Source organism: Amphiura filiformis, chromosome 14 (genome assembly GCF_039555335.1).
Source record: "Amphiura filiformis chromosome 14, Afil_fr2py, whole genome shotgun sequence".
Classification (NCBI taxonomy): Eukaryota; Metazoa; Echinodermata; class Ophiuroidea; order Amphilepidida; family Amphiuridae; genus Amphiura; species Amphiura filiformis.
Window position 1 is genome coordinate 12,130,859 of NC_092641.1, and position 23,946 is coordinate 12,154,804.

General features: G+C 34.4%; 1 protein-coding gene across 1 annotated transcript; it reads left to right on the top strand.

Moving 5' to 3' along the window:
• Nucleotides 1-498: 498 nt before the first annotated feature.
• LOC140168922 (lactadherin-like) lies at nt 499-21,243 on the top strand. Its single transcript, XM_072192238.1, has 11 exons — nt 499-758; nt 4,023-4,142; nt 5,513-5,629; nt 6,384-6,500; nt 7,100-7,216; nt 9,193-9,354; nt 11,521-11,675; nt 12,193-12,337; nt 15,124-15,285; nt 20,079-20,230; nt 20,450-21,243. Exons 1-11 carry the CDS (start codon nt 665-667, stop codon nt 20,537-20,539), a joined length of 1,431 nt encoding a protein of 476 aa, XP_072048339.1. The 5' UTR covers nt 499-664; the 3' UTR covers nt 20,540-21,243.
• The last annotated feature ends 2,703 nt before the right edge of the window (nt 21,244-23,946 follow it).

The following is a 23,946-nucleotide window of genomic DNA, read 5'->3' on the forward strand; positions in this document are numbered from 1 at the left end:
TACTTGACGACATTCATGATCGTGTCACCTCGTTATTTCGCCCATAGGAAGTCTACTTGACGACATTCATGATCGTGTCACCTCGTCATTTTGCCCATAGGAAGTCTACTTGACGATGTTCATGATCGTGTCACCTCGTCATTCGTCAAGAAGTCTACTTGGCGAAATATTCACGATCATGAATATCGTCGTAGACTTCCTATGGACGAAATGACGAGGTGACACGATCATGAATATCGTCAAGTAGACTTCCTATATGCAAAATGACGAGGTGACATGTTCATGAATATCGTCAAGTAGACTTCCTAGGGACGAAACGACAACAAGATTATATAATACTGAATCTTCTTAAATCGACTTTTAGGGACGGAATCAATGTGCACAACCAAACAGGAGTTATTTTGCAGCTTTAACATGTTCAATGGACACATGTTGAGGCTGATTTTAAACATTTTAAAATTATCATTTTTATTTATGTTATATATTACTAGTTCGTCTAGTTGTGGTGCAGAATCATTATTGTATTCTGAAAGAAAGACCAGATCATTCTAGAGGCGGTGTCTTGAGATGGTCTTTACCATATACAGAAATATGCCTTTGTAAAGGTGTTGTTGCGGTCCCTTCATATGCCAAAATTTGTCCAGGAATAGTTGCAGCTGGCAACATGTGGTTTGTTGGTGACCCAAGCCAGCTACTCATGAAACAGAATTGGGAGAAAGATTCACTGGATACGCTTCTGAACCGGACTGCATATTGTGGTAAGAAACCCTTAATTTATCATCATCATATTTGTACAGTTTTGCTATGATATATCAAGACGAACACACGTGTATTCTATACAGTCACTCTAAAATGTTACTATCAACATTTTTCACTTCAAAAAAGACTTAGAATGCAATGCAGACTACTCTAAAAATATCAACCCACAAGGTCCATATATAATATCTACCTCAGTAGAGAAGAGTTCAGGCATGGTAACATTTTATTCAAAGTAAACAGTATATATAAACCGATTGCTCTTCAATAACATGACTAAATGTCAACCTGTAACAAATTGAAATCTAACAAAGATTTGAGGATACTTTAGAATTCCATCTAAAGACTGCACAAAAAGTAACGCAGCTGTTATAAATACACCTATAGCGTCTAATAATTAACTATTAGTTGTGTTCACAATATTTCAACATAGAAAGAAGGATGGTTTATTTACGCGCATTTTGATACCCCATTTATCCAATTTCGTTTAATATTAACAGCACAGCAGTGTTTTTAAAGAGAAATACCCGAAATTAAAAGTTGCAGTATTTGTATTGATTTGAAGTCAGCGCGAAGATAATGGAGGGTTTAAGTGCTGTAAACTGCAACTTTTAAATTCGGATATTTTTCTTCAAAGGCACTACTGCGTTGTTAATATTGAACGACATTTGACAAATGGGGTATCAAAATACGCCTAAATAAATCATCCTTCTTTCTATGCAGAAATATTGTGGAAACAATTATTAGTTCTGAAGCTATAAGCGTATTTATAACTTTGTATAGGTAAATGCTTCTTTAGACGAGTCATTTTAACGTTTGAGCTAGACAAAATTGCAACACCAATGTTTCTCTAAACTCCCTCTTGAGAAACATTAAAAAAGACAAAAATTGACGTTTTATCCTTTTAACTACTGCTTTTTCCTACCAGAACCAAATTTGGCACATACCATAAAATTCCGTCTACAAGCATATATGCCTCTAAACGAGGTTTTTTTGACACAAGAGACAAGAGGCAGACACTCTCAACAAAAACGTTATTTGGAGTTTGAACAACTATATTACTGATAAAGGCGGCTGTACAAACATGTATATTTGTAAGACCAATCTATTGCAATGTTTTGAGAAGGGTATTGGCCTTTCATATCTTTCGTTAAAAAAAACCCTCGTTTAGAGGCATATATGCTTCTAGACGGAATTCTACGGTATGTTACCTGGATTAATAGAATCGAAATAAGCCTTTGGACAAGATGTTTTCCAAGATGGCGCCCAAAATCACCAATTGTACAAAATATCATTATATAAAAACATGTTTTGGTATCTTTGGTAAGAGGAGCAAAAGCCGTTGACCTCGAAGAATCTGTCCTTGGCCTCAAACACCAAGTCCTTGGCATTGGCCTCGGAAATGAGGTCCTTGACTACTACACTGATCCAAATGTAATGAAGAACCAAAATAGTTAGATTGGTTTATATATAAAATAGAATCTTAAAATTAATCAACTGGACTGAAAAACACATGAGCCCAGTTGATTAGTTTTATGATTCTTATTTACCCAGCAAACGCAAAACGTTTTCGACATCACTCGCTAAAAGTTAGAAATGGTTGCCAGAAAACGTTTAAATGTCGGGTTATAAAAAGAGTGTATAAATGGTATACAACGTTTTCATAACATTTAAAAATCATTTTGATAACCTCCTGCAAATATTCTAATATAATATAATATAATATAATATAATATATATATAATATAATATAATATAATATAATATAATATAATATAATATAATATAATGTAATATAATATAATTGCGTGTTCGACAAACGTCCATTTCTTAAGCTGAATTTATACTCGATCGCCGAGCGATTGCGATTAAACGCTTTTGAAAAGCGATGTGCAATCGCCAAATTTTACGATGTATCGCTCGTCGCTTTTGCATTTATACTTATCACGGCAATAGCGATTGCAGACGATAATTAAAATATTCAAAATGCCACAAAATACATTTCTCAAACATCAGTTGATGTCAATAATTATTGCTTTGAATTAATTCATGACCAAAAGATAAAAATCGAGAAAGGTAAATTAATTAGCAAAATAATAGATCCAGTTGGTTGTATGTGATTGGTTCACGCATTCACGTGTCAAGCGATATCGCTGGGAAGTTGAGATTTCTTCAACTTGCAAAAGCGACGTCGTTTTTGCCTCAGCGATTTGAATCGATTGATCGGCTTGACGCTCTGGAAATGTAAGTAAACATTGAGCATGCGTGAAAATCGCTTTTCTGCAAAAGCGATCGAGTATAAAGTCAGCTTTAGACTCTCTCCTGAGAAATTTTGCTTATATAGTATATACCAGGTGCTATTGGGAAATTTTGAGTCAGCATGTAGTTTTCAAACATTAATGGAACCAATGTTTTTTGCATTAGGAAACGAATTTGATGAAAACCTTCTGTTAATAAAATACTATGCTCCTCTGGGCAAACCAACTAGGAAATGATTTATTTGAGAAATTTTTAACGTCAGAATCGAATGATATTATGGGTCAAATCATAGACCATTTAAAGGTCTATGGTCAAATGTTATGCTTTTCCATATTTCTATTGGACTTCGGCTACAAAAATGCACAAATTAAGTATATGTTTGAGATGAAATCGGACCATTTTTTAATTTTCTTGACATTTGACATATTCGACCTTATAACTCCTGAACTAAGCAACGTAGAAAAAAAATGACAATTGATTTTTTTTATTACGTGTGATTAGAGAAACAATTTGAGATACATTGCAACACGATGGGACTATTTTCAGGTTTTTCCCCCACTGTGATCTTCGACCCCTCGTGGGAATCACGCGGGGCCTAGAAAAATTGAACCAATCAAATTTTTATCATTAAGGTTTAAGGATGCCAAACAAACATTGATTCCACTAATATAGGAATATAAATACCTAAACTCATAGCGAACTCTTTCTTTCTTTCTTTCTTTCTTTCTTTCTTTCTTTCTTTCTTTCTTTCTTTCTTTCTTTCTTTCTTTCTTTCTTTCTTTCTTTCTTTCTTTCTTTCTTTCTTTCTTTCTTTCTTTCTTTCTTTCTTTCTTTCTTTCTTTCTTTCTTTCTTTCTTTCTTTCTTTCTTTCTTTCTTTCTTTCTTTTCTTTCATAAACTTTCTCTCTTTCTTTTTTCTTTCTTATTTCTTGGAAGAACGCCCAATGACAACAAGTGTTTTCTGTTTCATACAGATTCGTTAATATTGGTTCTTATTCTTGTCGATAGACGCTGGTGAGTGCCTGACTAGTCCCTGTGACCCTTACGCAGTTTGCAGCAGCAACAATGATGGCAGTTTCGATTGTACCTGCAATGCAGGATTCAATGGGGATGGATTAAGCTGCACCGGTAAATTTTCTGAAAATTATTTTATTAGGTAAAAAATGTAGCTGTAAACACGTAGAACGCTAGTCAGTCGATGGCTATTGTTAAACATAGACCCACTCAGTCACTTAATTAGGCGCTTGAAACGATAGAATTCGGTGTGGAAATTAGCAAAATTTTTAGTTACACCTTTTCACTTCATAATTAATTTTCTCAGTCAAATAAAAAGCAATATTTTTCATTTCTTCGGTGAATATGAGAAGAAAACTATAATGCTTGGTACTATATAATTTTTTTAAACACTAATGTTAAACTTAGGGGTGAAATGTAGGCTTCTTGTGTAAGATTGTCAATTTCACAGGTTTCAACTTGCCCCACGAGCTTTTATTTGGGGGGGAGGATGTCAACGTTTTTGCTTTTCGAAGTAATATAATTCACAAACGAAAAATATTTCATTTCTAAAGCACATCATATAAAGCTATATTGGTTGGACATTTTGGCCGTCGCAAGTGAAAAAAGGTGAAATCAAAACGGATATTCTGACAAAACTATAATAATATAGACTCACACGATCTGCCTCACAGAGGTGGGAAATATCTTTCCTTAGCAAACTATATTAGTTTGAAACGCGAAAAAGCTCGCGGGTGTAGTTAAGGTTTATAAAAATGAAAAATCTTACACTAAAATACACAATTTCATGCCAAATTTCAACACCAGGTTTTTTTTTATGAAAGTATATCCAAGCACTATGTTTTTAACTGACATTACTGAAGAAAAAAATTTGCTTTATATTTGACCGAGATACCTAATGTCTATAGTAAAAAAGGTGTATCTCTGAGCAGTGCTGATTTCAACATGTATCGATCGACTTTTAGCGCGACTATGCATAACAATAGAAGCTGTTCAGTAACGTACTGAGTGTAAACGTTCCATAACTTATTGGGGTAACCTTTAAGGGGTACTACACCCCTGTGGTAAATTTGTGACTATTTTTGCATTTTTTCTCAAAAAATAGTAACACACTCGTAATAAAAGTATATGTATATTATTGGGGCAAGGAATCCAATTACTATACTGAATTTTCAGTGACTCAAGTCAAGCGGTTCAGTATATATGATAGGAAACGCGGTACATCCTAGCGGTACCTTATTTCTTATCATAAATAACAAACCGCTTGTCTTGGGTCACTGAAATTCCAGTGTAGTAATTGGATTCCTTGCCCATATAATATACATAACTTTTGTTACCACTGTGTTATTAGTTTTTGAGAAAAATGCAAAAATAGACACAAATTTATTGAGGGGTGTAGTACCCCCTTAACACAATGACAATACCTCAGATTGTTCTCTGCTTCATTCAGATTCGTTCATATTGGTTCTTATTCTTGTCTCTAGACGATGATGAGTGCCTGGCTATTCCCTGCGACCTTAACGCACTTTGCAGCAACAACCCTGGCAGTTTTAGTTGTGCATGTAATGCAGGATTCAGTGGAGATGGATTTAACTGTATCGGTAAATTTTATGAAAATAGTTTGTATTGTAGCCGTAAAATACACGATTACTAAGACATTGCAGATGAAAAAGACTTATCATCAACACGTTAATATTATGCTGAAAAAGTCGACAAAAGACACGTTTGTGCTTGCTGTATATTTGTGATCAGAAACTAAGATGAAAACACAATACAAACATAAGAAAATTGACATATAAAAGGCTCATAACTTTACAAGCAAGTATTTTAGAGACTCGGGGATTCAACATCAGTATATATAGGTACTGAGCCAGTTAGTAATGGTAGTAACTACATTTTCAGTATTTACGACTTTGTCCTGTGTGGATCAGACTGGGTCACATTTACTTGTCCGATATTACTAATTATTATGTTTTGATGAATCCAAATGAATCCAAGTGTGTGACAACACATAATAATGATAAAATTGGATGCTTTACGCCCAATATTTATTGGTCTCGCTATGCGTTTTAAAATACCAATATTTTAAAACTCATAGGCCGAAAAATAAATGTGGGCTCAATCGATCCAATTTTATATCAGTATGGGCGTTCAGTGCCAGCTGCGACTGGAAGAAATGTTTAAAACGCACAGAGATTATACTCTTCTTCTTATGTAAGCTTAATACGATATACACTTAAAATATTAGATAGACCTGCAAACATATTCTTTATTTGATAAAAAAAACTAAAGATATCGCTTCAGAGTGGTCATTCATTAATCATTAGTTGATATTTGTTCTTACGTTCTATCCAGACAATGACGAGTGCCTGACTATTCCTTGTGACCCCAACGCAATTTGTAGTAACAACCCTGGCAGTTTCGATTGTAGCTGTAATGCAGGATTCAGTGGGGATGGATTAAGCTGTGCCGGTAAAATAATATTTATGTATACCGTAAATAGGCGATGGTCATGTAAATCACAGAGATTAACTGAAGAATTTGATGGAAGAAGTACTGTAGTATAAGTTCTTACATCATGTCGGGTTAAGTCTAAAACCTTAAAAGGTTTTCATTATAGTTTTATTTAATGTTGATAAGTTTGATTTCTAAATGTATACAAGTTACTGAAGTTAGTGAAGTATTATAAAAACTTGAACCAATATTATGTTATAACTGGGGTATGCAACTTCTTCATGCTACGTAAAGATCGAAATATTCTTGGATTTAAGAAATCCTTTAAAAACATAACCCTTGCATATTCTTTTCTTTATGGTTAATATTGACTTCCTTTCTCCTTCTATGTAATTATTTGTATCGAAATTTGGAGAAACTCCGAAAAATATTCATTGTTAGAGAATACATGAAACATAATAAGAAACTTGTGGAATTCCAAGTTGAATTTGGTTTAAAAGCATCGAAATTAAAGTAAATTAAGTGGGGTTGGGGAATATCTTGAATTCTGAGTCACTAAAGACATTGCATCAGAGTTACCGTTGATATTTTGATATTTGTTCTTATCCTCTTTCTAGACGTTGACGAGTGCCTGACTATTGGCTGTGACCTTAACGCAACTTGTAGCAACATCCCTGGTAGTTTCAATTGTACCTGTAATACAGGATTCAGTGGAGATGGATTTAACTGCAGCGGTAAATATTTTAAAATAATATTTAGGCCGTAAACAAAGCTAATCATGTAAATCACAGATTCATTGAAGAGTGTACTGAAGTGTAAAAAAGTTTTTAGAAAATGTGTGTCCTATGTCTGAAAACTGTGTAATCTGTTTAAGGCTACATGCTCTTTTTGGTTGAAAACATTAAAGTAATCGTTTCCCACAACTAAATATCATAGTCAGGAAATTAATGATGCATCTGGTAGCTTAGATCATAACTTTCATTATACTTAGTTGCAATCATCCCAGATAATTCTTGATTTGTTTTTACAGCGTCTTGAATTGTCGATGTTTTTGATCAAAAACATCACTCGGTGTATTTTGAAACTCGAGGGATTAACTCTTCTCAAATTAGCCCCAAATCATAATTTATTATATGCACGTGTAGCAAACACCAATGGGAATAATTGGACGTTGTTTGCGGAGCCTAAATTTGGTTTGATTTTATTTCACAATAATTCTAAGGTGAGAATTTTGACTTGACATTTCCTTTTGGATTTCCAATTTAAATTCATTGATATGTGATATTTTGAATAAATAAAGAGTACGCTTACCTTTCTGCAACACTTCCCGGTATCATTGAGCATCTGCTGAGAGCCAACAATTTGTCTGAAAACAGTCCCTTTCTATCATTTTTGAACAAAATATGGTTCAAAAGTGCGTACACTACGCGCATATACTGGCACAGCTAGGTAACGAAGAGAGCTATTTACGGTGGGGTATCTATTGTAAGCTATTAGGGTATAGGCCTATAGTATATCTTCACGCAAGCAGGTGCATACATAAGGGCGGTATATTCAAATGGTATTGTCTGGATCATTGAGTATCGATTGCGCACGTATACACGGATGTGTGTGGTCCTCCCCAGGTTTTGACATGAATTACAATTGACGTCGTGAATGACCCAGCGTTTTCATTTTATTATTACAAAATTAATCGTCGTTTATCACGAGTCCTAAGAGTCGTACTAGTTCAATTCATCAAAATTAATTTGTATTAAATGAAAAACAAACAGACAAGTAAAGTCATATATGCCTTTCTATGACTGTATTCCTACCAAAATCTGATTTTCAATACACTAGAAACGTGTTGATATGTAAATCTTTCAAAATCGCCGAATGTTAAACACAGTCACCGTGGCACAGTAGCCTATGCATCTTTAGCATTCATAGTGCCTTGGCAGTGGTTCGAACCCTGGTGAAAATTTTAGTATTTTTTATTCTTTTTACTAATGCGCTGTGTCGTTTTTCAAACACGCCCCTGAATGAAATTGATGGGCAAGTACCCTTAAATCAGTTGCGTCACTTTTTCAGTCTTCATAAGAAAACCTTCACAAAAAGTAACACGGCCTTTATAAATACGTATTTAGCTTCAGTACTAATCATCGTATTCACATTAATTTCATTTTTGAATGAACATAATTGACTGAAGTATTTGAAAACTGGAACCATTTTGATGTTATTTTTTATTTCTTGACACGTGGTTCCTTCTCCCACTCAGGTCTAGAATTGCATGCATGCAGCTTACAAAAGATCCTTGTATTTAAAAAATCGCGTTCTTTACGTATTCCTTTCTACGTAGTTAATATTGACAACCGTTCTCGTTCACTATGGTAATTTGTACAATACCCATTGTTAGAAAATAAAAATAAAAATAAATAAAGGAAAATAAGAAAATGGTGGAATTAGCGTTGCTCTCGTCAAGCAAGTTAAATGTTGTTTAAAGAGCTTTGAAATTGAAGTAAAATAAATGGGTCGTTGTTGGGGAACATCTTGAATTAAAGTCACTTTGAAGACGATATGCATAACAGTAGGCTGGTTTATTGAACTGCAACGTAAAATTAATTAATTAAATTCATTATAGCTATCATCTTTAATTACCTCTGATGCATAATTTTTGCACCACCTGTGCTGTGTTTTGTAAAAACATTCTTGTTTCTACATGTAATTTTAGTTTGTTCGGACTATCTGGGCATGGAAAGTGGTGAGATAGGAGATGCCGATATTACAGCGTCGGCGGCAATAGCAGGTACCCCATCCAAAGACGCAAGGCTAAATGCCGTTGGTGCTTGGGAAGCAGATGATTCTACAGTTGAGTGGATTCAAGCGGATATAGGTAAATCTCACCAGTAGCCACCACTCCTGAGAATTGGTAACGTTTTGAAGCTAAAAAATATTGAGGGCGGTATGCTTTATTTGTATTTTACTCTACATGTATAAGTGGTAATTACTTGCCGATTAATGAATGCAAAAGTGAACAATATAAGATCAATGGTTATATAACAGAACAAATGCACCGATACCAATTGCGCTCTCTGTCAGACAATAATGTGTAAGTGAATAACAAATGATTTTTTTTTACTTTGTCCATATACTCCCAGCAAACACAAAAACGTTTTTAAAACGTTTTAAATAAGTTATATTTTGGGTTTTGGTTTAGGTAAAAACGTTTTAATAAAATTAAAATGTCGGGTTATATAAAGGTCATGAAAACGTTTTAAAACGTTTTGTATGAAAACATACTACAACAATAGTTTTAAAATGTTTTCTAAACGGTATTGTAAACTATTTTTGCAAACATCTTTTGCAAAATATTTTGTTAACACTTATAAATAATATTATGTTTAAAATATTTGCACCCAGCAAACGCAGAAATGTTCTTACAATGTTTTTTTTTCAAAACGTTTTTATAACATTTAAATGTTGGGTTATATAAAGGTCATGAAATCGTTTTTAAAACGTTATTGCAAATATTTTGGGCAAACATTTTTGCAAAATATTTTTTCAACCCAAAAGTAATATTCTGTTTGGAATGTTTAGTATCAAGTTTTCAAAAATGTTTTTGAAATGTTATTTTAATAACGTTTTATACCCTTTAAAACCCGACATTTAAACGTTTTCTGTAAAACATTTTGTGTCTGCTGGGCAGTAGGTTATCACAAAATGTGTTGTAATGTTATGAAAACATTTTATACCCATTATATACCCTTTATATAACCCGTTATTTTAATAACGTTTTATACCCTTTAAAACCCGACATTTAAACGTTTTCTGTAAAACATTTTGTGTCTGCTGGGCAGTAGGTTATCACAAAATGTGTTGTAATGTTATGAAAACATTTTATACCCATTATTATACCCTTTATATAACCCGTTATTTTAATAACGTTTTATACCCTTTAAAACCCGACATTTAAACGTTTTCTGTAAAACATTTTGTGTCTGCTGGGCAGTAGGTTATCACAAAATGTGTTGTAATGTTATGAAAACATTTTATACCCATTATATACCCTTTATATAACCCGACATTTAAACGTTTTCGGACAACCTTTTATATCCTTTTCCGAATGATGTTGAAAATGTTTTGTGTTTGCTGGGCTCTTCAAGTGACAAGAGTTGAGATATTCGGGATTTGTGCTCCATTTAATTGCGCCCGAGCATTCCATTGAATGAAAAGCTACGCCTTATAAATCGTTTCATTTATCATTATATACATCGATTTCAGTTCGGGGGCACTCACGGACGTCTCTGATTTCAAAGACGGTCAGTGATTTCACATACGGGGTCTGTGATATCACATACGTCGAGCTTTGTTGACAGCTGGGCACTCGATGCAGCACATCGGAACGATGAGTGTATTAGAATAAGCTTTCCAATATTTAGCAAATATCTACCTGTGCAAAAATTATATCTATCTGTGCAAATTCTGACAAATTGACCCAGAACACACTTAATTGCAATGGTCAAAATCAAATGTTTTGAAGTAAAACAATCCCAAGAGTTCCCGAGCCTGCGCTCTAATTCATGAATTGGGTAGTAAAATTAGCAGGCATTCAACTTGGGCTAGCAACAACCTTAATAAGGCCTAGTCACAAATTATTCCCATTGCGCTGGCACGTTCACCAAAATTACTGATATCGTTTGCGAATGGGTTTTGAAACTAGGGAGTATGTGATTGTACGTCTCTGAAATACGATACTGTTATGTGACATGACGCTTCAAGACAGTATTTGATATTAGAGACGTCCGTGAATTAGGAGTGCCCCGAACTGATATACTACTTATTTTACTGCTCTGAATCGGCAGCATCCATAAATGAATTAGCCCTTTTTGAGGTATAGGGATTCTATTTTATTAAGCTGATTTACATAGATGCTATCCATGATATAATACACAAAATAGTTTAGAATTAGTATACCCAGAAAAATATTGAATAGAGTTAGGTTAGAGGTTAATATTACTATATAATAGCCGTACCATAATTCTTTGTGACAAATATGCAGGTTACCAGACTTATGTATCGGGGGTAATAACTCAAGGTGATGGTGGTGCTGCTGGGTCCAGGAACAATTGGGTAACGTCATTTAAAGTGTCAACCTTCTTGAGTACTATAAATGACACCGAGGTGTTTGTAAGAAATCAAGATGGAACCGAGATGGTAAGTATTGTGCAAATAACGATGTGGCTTAAGGGACCGTTCACAAACACTTGTTAGGGGGCTTGAAAAAAAAAACATTCGCGAACATTTTTCGGAGCCCTTTCAGTTCTCAAGAGCCCCTCTTATTGACATGAAAATTATGGGTAACCGCATAGAAAAGCATATAAACTAAATTTTCCCAGGAAAATTTGTGGTCATATTTTTCTGCCCCCCCCCTCTAGGGTGGTCAAAACTTTTAAGGCCCTCATTTTGCATCAGGCCCCTAACAAGTCCTTAATTAGGGATATGACAAAACGAAAACAATTGGTGGATAAAACATGCGGAACATTGTAGCACGAAAGCTTTGTCTAATAATTTTGACTTTTGATATTTCATCCAATGTTAATGTTAATACCTAAGTTCAAGAAAACAGCCTCCAACGAAACCTCATTATCAATTAATTTATTCCGAATATCATTTTAAGGAATCCTCATCATTATGTTATTTACTCCGACGATTATTGTGGTTGTTTTTACAGATTTTCCCGGGCAACTTTGACATACGTACGGAGGTGAAAGCATATTTTCCTGCGCTAGTTTATGCCCGTATTGTACGCATCGTCTGTTTGACGGCTTTTGGCACCGAATATGGATTTCGATTCGATATACTCGGATGCAGTAGCGGTAAATTTCATTAAAACAGTATTTATAACATAGGTCGCAAAAATATCTAGGAACGGCTTTGTAATTTTAAATTTTGACCAAAAATTAAACACAACAAAACAAAACAAAAAACAAGAACAACAACAAACAAAACAAACCACCAAAGAAATTATTTAAAGACGCAGACCTTGCGTGTTCTTTTCTTCAATAGAGAGCTTGCGAAATGGCGTTACTTTAACTTTAAGGATTATAGAGGATTATGTATTCAAAACCAAGGTTAAAGTTAAAGTAACGCCATTTCGCAAGCTCTCTATTATGTTTGACTACCTTTCTCATTTTATGGTTATACATACATACATAAAATATTTCTATAGCGCTTTTCGCAGTTCAAAGCGCTTCACAGTACAAAAAAATAAATGAAATTACAATAATTTAAAAGGTGGGTTTTAAGATGCCTTTTAAAAATCTGCAGTGCCCGGGGCTCTCTGATGGAAGTGGGGAGTGAATTCCAGTGGCGTGGACCGTCCACTGAGAACCCACGGTCCTAGATCTTTTGGTCTTGGGAATAGTGAGTCTGGTAACGTTTTTGGAGGAGCGAAGATTACGTTTGCTGGAATGGGAGTTGTACATAGAAATTAGCTCAGACAAGTATGTGGGGCACTGTCATTGATACATTGATATATGAGAACAAGGATTTTGAAGTTAACTCGCTGCTTGACTGGGAGCCAGTGAAGACTGGCGAGATAAGGTGATATATGATCGCGTCTACGGATGCCGAAAATCAAGCGATTTTGTATCCAAATAAGTAAATTGTATCTAAATGTAGGGGAACTCTAAGCTTACTTTTGGCAAGCAAGTTAAATTTTATAACTTAAATGGTGTCATGGTTCGGGAAATCTGACTTTGATTCAATATGGATTGCACAAATAAAACAATGATTCCTAATATGCTTGCCTTAGAACCGTGGGAAAACAGTGCTGTGCACAGTCATGAAAATAAACTGCTTAAAATGGTTGGTTTGCTGAGCTGCAAGTTAAAATAATATTAGGTATATCACCTCAAAAATAATCGCAGCAGAAACATGTTATTTAATGTTCCTACATTATTGAGCTTTATTAAAGCATCAAAAATCAAAAAACAGAATTGAAATCGGTCAATGCATTGTGATGTAGTGTCAATTTAAAGATGCTCGTAGATGGAATGAAATCCTGCCACAAATGGCTGTAGTGACAAAATCGGCACATTTCGAGATTTTGAAGGTTTATTTGGACGCTTGCTTGAAAAAGCAGCGTTAATTTAAATATCACATGTTAAATGCCTATCTTTCCTGACTTCGTTACAGAAAACAAAATTTAAAAAATCTATTATTGAATAATTATAATAAATTAACCAAATATACTATTTTAGCAATTTCGGCCAATCTGCAGACAAATTAACTCTCAAAAATGACTAAGTTCAGCTAATTAATATGCAAAATTGATGCCAATAGAAAACCGTACATGATATAAAGGTGAGTTTTTTTTTTGCACACATATGTATACAAAGTTCTTTCAATTGATAACAAAAATACACAAAAAGTAATTAATTATGCAAATTAGGTAATTACAGTTAATTATGTATTTATGATATTATTTATGCAAATTAGGCATGAGTAATTTTGGGTTTTTTTTTCAATATTTAATGAACGTCTGTTCATTCATCATAATTTTTTTAAGAATGATCCTTTATGAGGTTGAATAAATGAACTGCGGTTAATTATTTAAAAACAATACAAAAAAATAAAAAGTTTGACATTTTGACGGTGTCTGGAATATAATTTTCATTTTTACTGTAAACATGGTATGTGTTACCATTACTCAAAGCCAAGTCCGAAAAGAAAAAATAAAAATTCAGTTGCAATGAGACCTTAAATTAACATTTTGTAATCACGATTAACATGGGAGGACAATCGGTAAATGGAACAGCTATTTTACTGTACCGCGAATACAAAAGTAGTTATGCTTAGTAATGGCTTAGAGCTATTGTGGTTTGGAAAATTACTCCCTAAAAATATCATTGATTAATGTTTTGCTTCAACTAGTTTTAGGGAAGTGCTTCATTCGTTGTCGACGGAAATAATTTACATGCTAAGAAAGATTAGTATTTTAGCTAAATGGCGGTTGGTCCCTTTACTTCAATAGGCCTATATTTACTGATTTATGAGCGATCTTCAAAAATCCATAAAAAAACAGGCAGTAGTTCTTAAACAAAACAATTTTTTAATTTTGGGGGACCTGATGGTAGCCTCAGGAAGGCTTCACACACCATATATTAAAAATTCAAACAATTTGGATAAATGAAGCATATGAAGAAATTCATTTATCGACATGGATGTTTACCTAATAATATAATTAATACTCTTCATGCTACCCATAGTCTTCAACATAAAAAGTGCAAGTTTTGAGATATTATCTTGATGCTTGATGCTTGATATGATACACTCTAATAAAGCTTGGAAAGCTTGACGTAGGCGGAATTTGTGCTGTGCGTATCAAGAGCTATCTCAAGAACCACAGAACCAATACTGTACGCTTGTTTGTACTCATTTTCATGCATTTTGCATGCTGATTCCAAATATGGTCATGAAAATTTACAATTCTAGAATTAGAAGTTTTTTGAATTTTTGATTTTAACTTGTCGTCTGCAGTCGACATCCGCGTGGAGAGAGTTAAGTGTACTGTACCGAGCAATCATCTTTGCATGATCTCTGATGGCCTTTTGCATGAACTTCGATCACGATGTCTATTCATTCTTATTTCTAATTTTAGGTTGCTCTGACCATCTGGGGATGGAAAGTGGTGAGATAAAAGATGGCGCTATTACAGCATCGGCGACAGCGACAGGTTACCTAGCAGCGAATGCAAGGCTGAATGGTAAAAATGCCTGGGAAGCAGATGGTTCTACGATTGAGTGGATTCAAGTTGACTTAGGTACATCTTATCAGGAGCCACCTCTCCTAAAGAATTTTACGCTTTTAAGCTATATACAAATACAAACAATGAGGGCGGTATTTCATTCAAGCTTTAGTTGTTCATAAATCTTTAAGTGGTAAATACTTGCCGATTAATGAATGAAAATTCGAATAAAATAAGAACCAGAACATATAAATCAATGACGTCACATCAAACTGAGCAAAATGTTAGATTAGTTCTATAATATTAAGTTCAATTTACAAAATAATATAAATCAGTTGTTAAATAACAGAATAAATGCAACGCTTTATAAGTATTACGCTCTCTATGTTCAGCAAATATAATGTGTAGGTAAATAATAAGAACGTAAACGGGTGAACCTGTGTTTTGTGCTCCATTTAACTGTGCCCGATCATCCGATTTAATGAAAAGCTTCGGATCTTAGTGTTTTTGACGATATACAGCGATCAGAATAAGTATAGACGAATCCAAATACACGCATTCCTACACCTGACTAGCAGCCTTTAGTTGGGTCCCCGTCGGCTACAATGCATCCAAAATGTTAAATGATTCGGCCTTGGCGGAAATTTTAAACTGCATTCCATCACCCGTTTTACACCTTCCGCGAAAACACAGGTAGACAAAAGATTGATTTAAGTTTACAGCACAATACAGTTCCAACAGTTGTCCCCGGGGTGGCACTGGTCATTGACAAGGGGTATCATGCGTGGCCAAAAATCACGTAAAAGGGTCTTTTTTCACGATCAGGCACTGTACGTACGTATCGTGAATAGAGTGTCAAAAACATGGAAATTAGAGAAAAAGGGTATCTTTTTCACAACAGATTTACGTATTTAGGGTCCATCCAGACTCCAGTCCTTCATAAGTTTCATGTCCTTCATGTTTATCCCCAGACTTGACTTTCTCTGTTTAGTCTCTTCCATAAAGATTGCCGACTTTGCCCAGCTGGCCCTGGTAATATTTTTTCCATTAACCCATTCAATGCTACAGCCCTACAGCCCTACAACATTCAATGGTGATGTACACTATGTACATTGTACATGCACAACACGTGAACACTCTGATTTTAATGGAAGAGTTTCAATTCTCCTTTATAAAGTCCTAAGTTTCTCATTTCAATGTTTTTACTATTATTTGAACTTTCTATCTTGTATTATGGATAAAAATAAAGATTTTCAAGCTAATTTTCATGTTGTATACAATTATTTAACCACAAATCTATGGAAGAGGATTGATTGATTTAACCTGTGACCTTAGGCCTATATCCAAAAAATAAAATAAAATAAATAAAAACATGCATTTATTATCGTCAAAAGCATCAGATTTTTGTCACAATAGGTCTTGATTTTTATTTAAAAAACAAATTATAAACTTTTTAATAAATTGTGAAAACATTAAATGAATATTAAACATTACATGTTAAAAGGTAAGATGGATATGGTGCAGAATTAAAATACGTTTTTGGATTGGTATCAAATTCTGCAGTCGAGTCATGTCACGAATCCTGCAAATCTTGGCTGAACTGATTGAGCACCATGCATCTCAGTCGCTATTTACTGACTTATTTTCATCCTAATACTTTATTCAACTTATGAAATAATACCACTATTATTCATCCGACTCCTTCCAGAAGTAGGCCTAATTGTTGTCATTTTAAGCTTTTAAAATAAATTATTAATATAATATGCACTTTTCATCTTTTCGCAATAAAGGCCTAGGCCTTAAAAAATATAAAAAAATCTGACCACAATTTTATGATTTTTGTCTCACTTTGAAACATGATTTGTAGGTCTATAATAATATTTGGAGGATGGAGAATAAATTGTCGAAACTTTAATAGGGCATACAAAAATGATATAAAAACATTTCTTGACTTACGAGTGGATATTCATACGTAATGGTAGATAAAATGATTAAAGAGTTTAACTTCAACACTACACTATTTTTCTCTCACCTGGAACGTTTTCACTAGTTCGACTAGAGTCTTCAGCAGATGGTGATGCTGTGATGATATCTTGTCTACGATCGCATCACTATCTGTTGAAGACGCTAGTCGAACTAGTGAAAACGTTCCAGGTGAGCGAAAAATAGTGTAGTGTTGAAGTTAAACTCTTTAATCAGTTCTTGACTTCTTTTTCTCTATATTTTCTTTTCTTCATTGTTGTTTTTTCTTACAGGTTTGTAATTTTTCTTTTCATTTAGGCCTAATTCCCTCTTAGGCTCTCTGATACCATATATATCAGCTTAAATAATGTAACGTTTATTTTCGAATTTTAAAATAGCTCATATTCTGCCCATAGCAGAGCCATTCTGAGTTAATATTAAAGAAAACAATGAAAATGGAGCTTCAAGTAGTATACGCCGTAGAAGTGACGTCATAATCGGATTAACTACCATAGCAATAGATGAATACAATTTTTGAATAGCCCGTCTGCACTACAAGCAGATTGCACTAATCACCTGTGTATGTCAGTAAAACATAGATTGAATACAATAACGCTCTTTTCAAAGATACTTATCTTACAGGTGCGAGTGATCAGGCTTTCTTTGACATCTATGGTTCAATGCATCTGTAATGCGTGATCGTTGTAGTGCGGTGCGGTATAGTCAAAATTGTATTCATCTATTGCTATGGTAGTTAATCCGATTAACTACGTCACTTCTACGGCGTATTACTTGCAGGGGCGGATTTAGGGGGGGGGGCGCAGCCGGCGCGGCCCCTCTATTTTTTGACTAGCAAAGGGCGCCGGTAACTTAAAAATACAAAAATTGTAAGAAATAAAAAAAATAGGAACAAATTCGGCCATGAACAGCAAACAATGGGCCAAAACCGTTGAGGTTTCGAGGGGGGACCCCCCCCTAACACACATTTTTCGTCGTCGACCAAAAAGGCGCCCCTTTATCAAAAATTCCTGGATCCGACCCTGACTTGCTTAGGGTGTCGAAAATATATGTTTTACTTAGTAAGGGGTAAAAAAACGCCAATACTTGTTTAGGGTAGGATATATTACACTTGTTATACTTGTTTAGGGGTGTATTTTCTGTCGTTGCACATACTTGTTTAGGGTGCTTTTTGAAACTCCATGGCCACGCATGATACCCCCTTGTCAATAACCAGTGGCCCCCCGGGAGTTGTCCAAATAAAAGCCGCCTTACACCTAGAGAAGGTCGAGGAAGGTTAATAGAATAATTCAATAGAGATAATTCCGCAGGCAATCCCGTCGCATCTATTCATAGATGTACAAATGGATGAACAAAAGGACTATGGGTCTTTTTATCTTTTCAGTTTCCGTAAGTCTTTTGTTCAGATACGAAAACGCAAGGGATTCAGTAAGTTACTGTAATCTGATTTCATTGTTAACTCTGAAGTACCAATCAGCTTATTTCAATAGAGGTGATTGCTTATGTCAATAAAATCGGGAGAGAAAAAAATTATGTTAACACCAGTGTTTTAATGGCCTAGCGCCCTCTTGGTAAATTGATCTACATTGATTTGACAAAATGCATGCCAATCCGAATGACAAAATCCCCCTTTTTCTGTAAAAACGTTGCAAATAAGCCCTAAAATCACAAAAGGCCCGCTTATGAGCATATCGCACCCCAATGCACTTGTGCAGGGCCACAGTGTCGCCCTTCCGTCGTATCAATGTCTATCTCCCTATTTTGCTTCCTCCTGCCCCCCCCCCCCCATGATCAGTCTCCCCACTCCCTCCCCGTCCGCCGGTCCCTACTCTCTCCTCTCGAGTTCTTCTCTTTCTAGTATTTCCGTCTCTCCCTCTCCTCTCTTTCTTCCTCACCCCTCCCACTCTCGCTTGTTCAGCAAGTATCTCCCTCCCTCCCCTCCCCTCGCGAAATTTATCAGTATGATCCATGACTGAAAATAAGCTCTGCAAAAATAAACATTTAAAATAAACCCGAGTCTTGCATATAGGCCCAACCAATTATCAGATTAGCTTGCCATGAATAGAATACAATTATCTTTGCTCCAATGCAAATTCTTTTGTATTGCATTTCAATATAAAACATGATTACCAAATCACCACTTGTACGCGCCTCATTGGGATATTTTAGACGCTCGTTTCATCGCCAATATGAAAGACTTTTGCTTATAACTTGGCAACATGGTTAGTATATATTTCAATGCAAGACTTTTTTACGAGGCACTTACGTCTAGGCGTAAGTGCATATACCTAAACACAAGTCAATTGAAGCCGTACAATTTACCGCGAATTTAGGACCGTAAAATTTAGACTCTTCTTTTGTCTAGATTGGCACCCAACCGCACATCTCAAGGTTTTATGTAAAAAATCAATATATCTTACCAAAACGAAAACTGAAATTCACGAGCTTCAAATTTTCAGTAACTAACAATAGGCTAGAATAAAAGATTGGTCATACCTGGGAGACTACCACTTCAGAATAACAATGACTTACAAAAACTATTACGGATACGGAAACAGAAACTGAAAAGATAAAACGACGGTATGTATGAATATATGCGACAGGATTACATCTATTGTATATATTATTCTATTAACCCTCCTCGTCTTTGCATCTTCTCTAGGTCGCTTTTATTTGCACAATCGGGCGCTCAAAACACCAGGTTGGTGCTAGCGAGAAACCAAAGATGGCCGACCAAATCCTGACCATGACTTGGCTCGTTGGATTCGTCTATACCCAAAAATATTGAATAAAGTTAGGTTAGATTCATAGCGGGTTAATTCTTTGTGACAAAGCTGCATTCATTATGTTATTCTTAAGCAAGCATGGTCATCGATTTGGTAATACAGGTTACCAGACTTATGTATTAGGATTAATAACTCAAGGTGATGGTGGTGATGGGCCTCACAACAACTGGGTAACGTCATTTAAAGTGTCAACCTTCTTGAGTACTATAAATGACACCGAGGTGTTTGTTGTGAATCAAGTTGGAGACGAGATAGTAAGTATAAATATATATTATGAAGACACGACCTTTTCAAAGACACGAAACTTGACTTTTGATATTTCAGCCAACGTTGGGTGAGAAAAGTAAATCCGACGATAGCTATAATGAACCTTCATTAATATGTTAATTAATCCGGCGATAATTATAAATAACCCTCATCAAAATGTGAATTAACCAGACGATAGTTATAACGATTAGTTGTTTTTTCTACAGATTTACCCGGGCAACCCTAACATACATACGAAGGTGACAGCACTTTTCCTGCGCCAGTTCATGCCCGTATTGTACGCATCACCTGTCTGACGACTTTTGGTAACCATTATGGATTTCGATTCGAAATACTAGGGTGCCAAATGTAACCTACAAGGAGGAGATTGGATGTATTCGCCATAGTAGAATAAATAAAGGTGTTATTTTGGAATGATGATTTTTGAAACCTAGACCTTAGCAACAAATATTACATTCATAAAAACGGTTATGGACATAACAAAATATTGTTAGATGTTTGAGTGTAAATATATATCTTTCATTAATAGATTCTTGTTCATTGATATACCTCTTCTTTCGAGGTTCCCAGTTTAAAGTATTGCTATTCGGTGATACCAATTATTGATGTCAACTCGGGCCAATAGTTTTACCCCAAGCTTCTCATGGCTATTCGCTCCATTTAGATCTAAATGGCGATAAAAATTAAATTTGACTATTGACCAAATTGATGTATTACGGGCCCTTAATATTCATTTTCATGGTGTTTTTCACACGCTTTGACAATCAAGTCTAAAGACTTGAACACCGGTTCGAATTCCACTTCAACCAAATGTTCAATCGGATTCTTCTTAAATAGTATTATATTGGAAATGTAATGGTAATAGACTTATATCAACGTAAAAAAGATGGTTTGTGTCATAGTGTAGAAAAAGTTCAACATAACTACTCGTGACTGGAGTACTTATTGTATACATCTATACATCTAAAATACAGCACTAATTTTTGAGATTAAATAAAATATTATGAACTTCTGCCAAATGAAATACGTCTCAATCCTAACTATTCATTTAGTTCTTACTCCCAGCAAACACAAAACGTTTTCGACATCATTCGCAAAAGGTTATACAAGGTTGTCAGAAAACGTTTAAATGTCGGGTTATATAAAGGGTATATTAAGAGTATAAAACATTTTCATAACCTTAAAAACATTTTTGATAATCTACTGCTCAGCAAACAAAAATGTTTTACAGAAAACGTTTAAATGTCGGGTTATATAAAGGGTATAAAAACGTTTTAATAACATTCAAAAAACATTCTTGAAAACTTGATACAAAACATTCTAAACAGAATGTTATTTTGGGGTTGAAAAAATATTTGCGAAAAAATGTTTGCCCAAAATATTTTCAATAACGTTTTAAAAACGTTTTCATGACCTTTATATAACCCGACATTTAAATGTTATTAAAAGGTTTTGAAAAAACATTTTAAGAACATTTCTGTTTAACATAATGTTATTTAAGTATTGACACAATATTTGGCAAAAATGTTTGTAAAAATAGTTTACAATAACATTTTTGAAAACATTTAAAAATATTGTTGTAGTGTGTTTTCATACAAAACGTTTTAAAACGTTATCATGACCTTTATATAACCCGACATTTTAATGTTATTAAAACGTTTTAGCTAAACCAAAAGCCAAAATATAACTTATTTAAAACGTTTTTAAAACGTTTTTGTGTTTGCTGGGCTGGCAATAAAAGTTATTATCCCTATTTGACTATTTTACGAATTAAAGTCCAAAAACATGCATTTTTAGAGTGTTTTTTTTATATAATGTGACAATCCAGTCTAAAGACTTGTAAAGGGTCCAATTTCAATGTATGCATTCTAATTTTTGGAAAAGACAATGTTTCATTCTTATAACCAATCATTTAAAGTAACACACAAAAAAAATGAGCAAAATTTTAGCATAAACACAAGATTTTGAATGCTTAGACTTGTTCCAAGTCTTTGATTTTGTGACTCGATGCGTTCATATGTGGTCAATTCCAGCGAAAGCGGGACAAAATTCTCTCTATGTTAACTTTCCACTTTAAAATGTCATTAATAAAGGAAATCACGTTATTGATGGAGCATATCATGTCACGTCCAATGTGCTCTCTTTGTGCATATAGGCCTTTACTAGCAAGTCATACCAGGGGACAAGTTATGAATTGGCGTTACCCACGAATTCAAAGATAAAGCACCATATATGTCATTGAATGTCCTTCAATCAAAATGAAATTATTACCGTTAGAAAGACGTTTGCATGATCTCTCATCATATGTAAAACGATTGAATTCCACCAAAGTTTGTGGACTCTAGAGGCCGTTAAGTCAATTTGGCTAATAATTTTGTTACCCTCGTATCAAAAATAAAATGATCGTTCTGAAAAATGTTAAGTGAATATGCCATAAATGACTATATCATGAAACGAAGTTTCGTTCTATAATTCTGAGGTCCAAGTGATTATTTTATGCAAATACGTTTTACCCATAAAATTCCATAAAATCAAATTTGACGTTACCCACGTATCAACTGTTACCCACGAGTCCAGCAAATATAATTGCCATAACTTAAATTAACATTTAATGACTTTGGACACTGAATTTAGTTTGACAAGCGCTTAAAATTGTAAATCGTAAAAATACGTTCACCGCTTTAAAAAAGAATCTACGACGGTTTAAACTTTTGTTACCCACGTATCCCGAATAGATGCTAACCTTGAAAAATAAGGAGATTGTTTATTTTAAGTTTAAATCAGCACATATTCAAGCCATGGGTATGCTATAATTTTGACAGTACTTACAGTTTATACACCTAAGAAACGCAAACCCCAAACGGTACTATAGTACTTATAGCTTTACCCACGAATTCGGCGTTACCCACGAATCCAAGGATTTACTCGTAAATTATATGTTTCTTATGCATCTTAACATTTTGAAAACATGCGAAATAGGTTCCAAAACAGTCCTGTTTAATAGCGTCCTCTTGAAGGTATACTGAAGATGTATCATGAAGTTTTGATTGATTATCCTAAATTACCATTTTTTGGGTAAATGCAATTGGTTAGAGAAACGGGAATCATTGAAACACAATGGAGGAATAACCGCATGGTGGTTTCCAACCTTCTGTAATATTTTCTATTTTGCCGCTTACCAATACATACCTTCAAATATGTGTTACCCACGAACATTTTGGTTACCCACGAATCCCTACTTAAATTATAGTTAACAATGTATTGATAGTGTTTTAGTTCATAGGAACTGTCAAACACGAGTTAATAGAATATTGCGGCATGAAAATATGGAATGATTTTACTAAAATAATAATATAAAACTGTTTGCTCTGTCTATTTGAATTTGGCAATTTCATTATTCTCAAAATTTTTATACCCAAAATGCCATAATGATCCATTCTAAATATTCCATGTAGTCTGTATTTTGATTAAAATTCATTTTAGTGCCATTGCAGCCTGAATTATTGACATACGGAAAAGTATTTTTATTTTTATTTAAAAAATTAATCGGAATTGCTATTTTCCAGACGCTGTTACCCACGAATCCATCCGAGATCCTCATACTGCGACGAGATACAATATCTAACTTTATATTTATATGAAGCATTTATTCTAATCTTTCGAAATAATACAGTAATGTTAAATGACAGCCACTTTGGAAAGA

What these genes read in the sequence shown, in the direction of transcription:
- LOC140168922 (XM_072192238.1), top strand. Translation starts at nt 665, where the DNA reads ATGTGGTTTGTTGGTGACCCAAGCCAGCTACTCATGAAACAGAATTGG. An exon ending in GGATGGATTAAGCTGCACCG is followed by an intron (nt 4,143 to 5,512) that starts GTAAATTTTCTG and finishes TCTTGTCTCTAG; the next exon opens with ACGATGATGAGTGCCTGGCT. An exon ending in AGATGGATTTAACTGCAGCG is followed by an intron (nt 7,217 to 9,192) that starts GTAAATATTTTA and finishes ATGTAATTTTAG; the next exon opens with TTTGTTCGGACTATCTGGGC.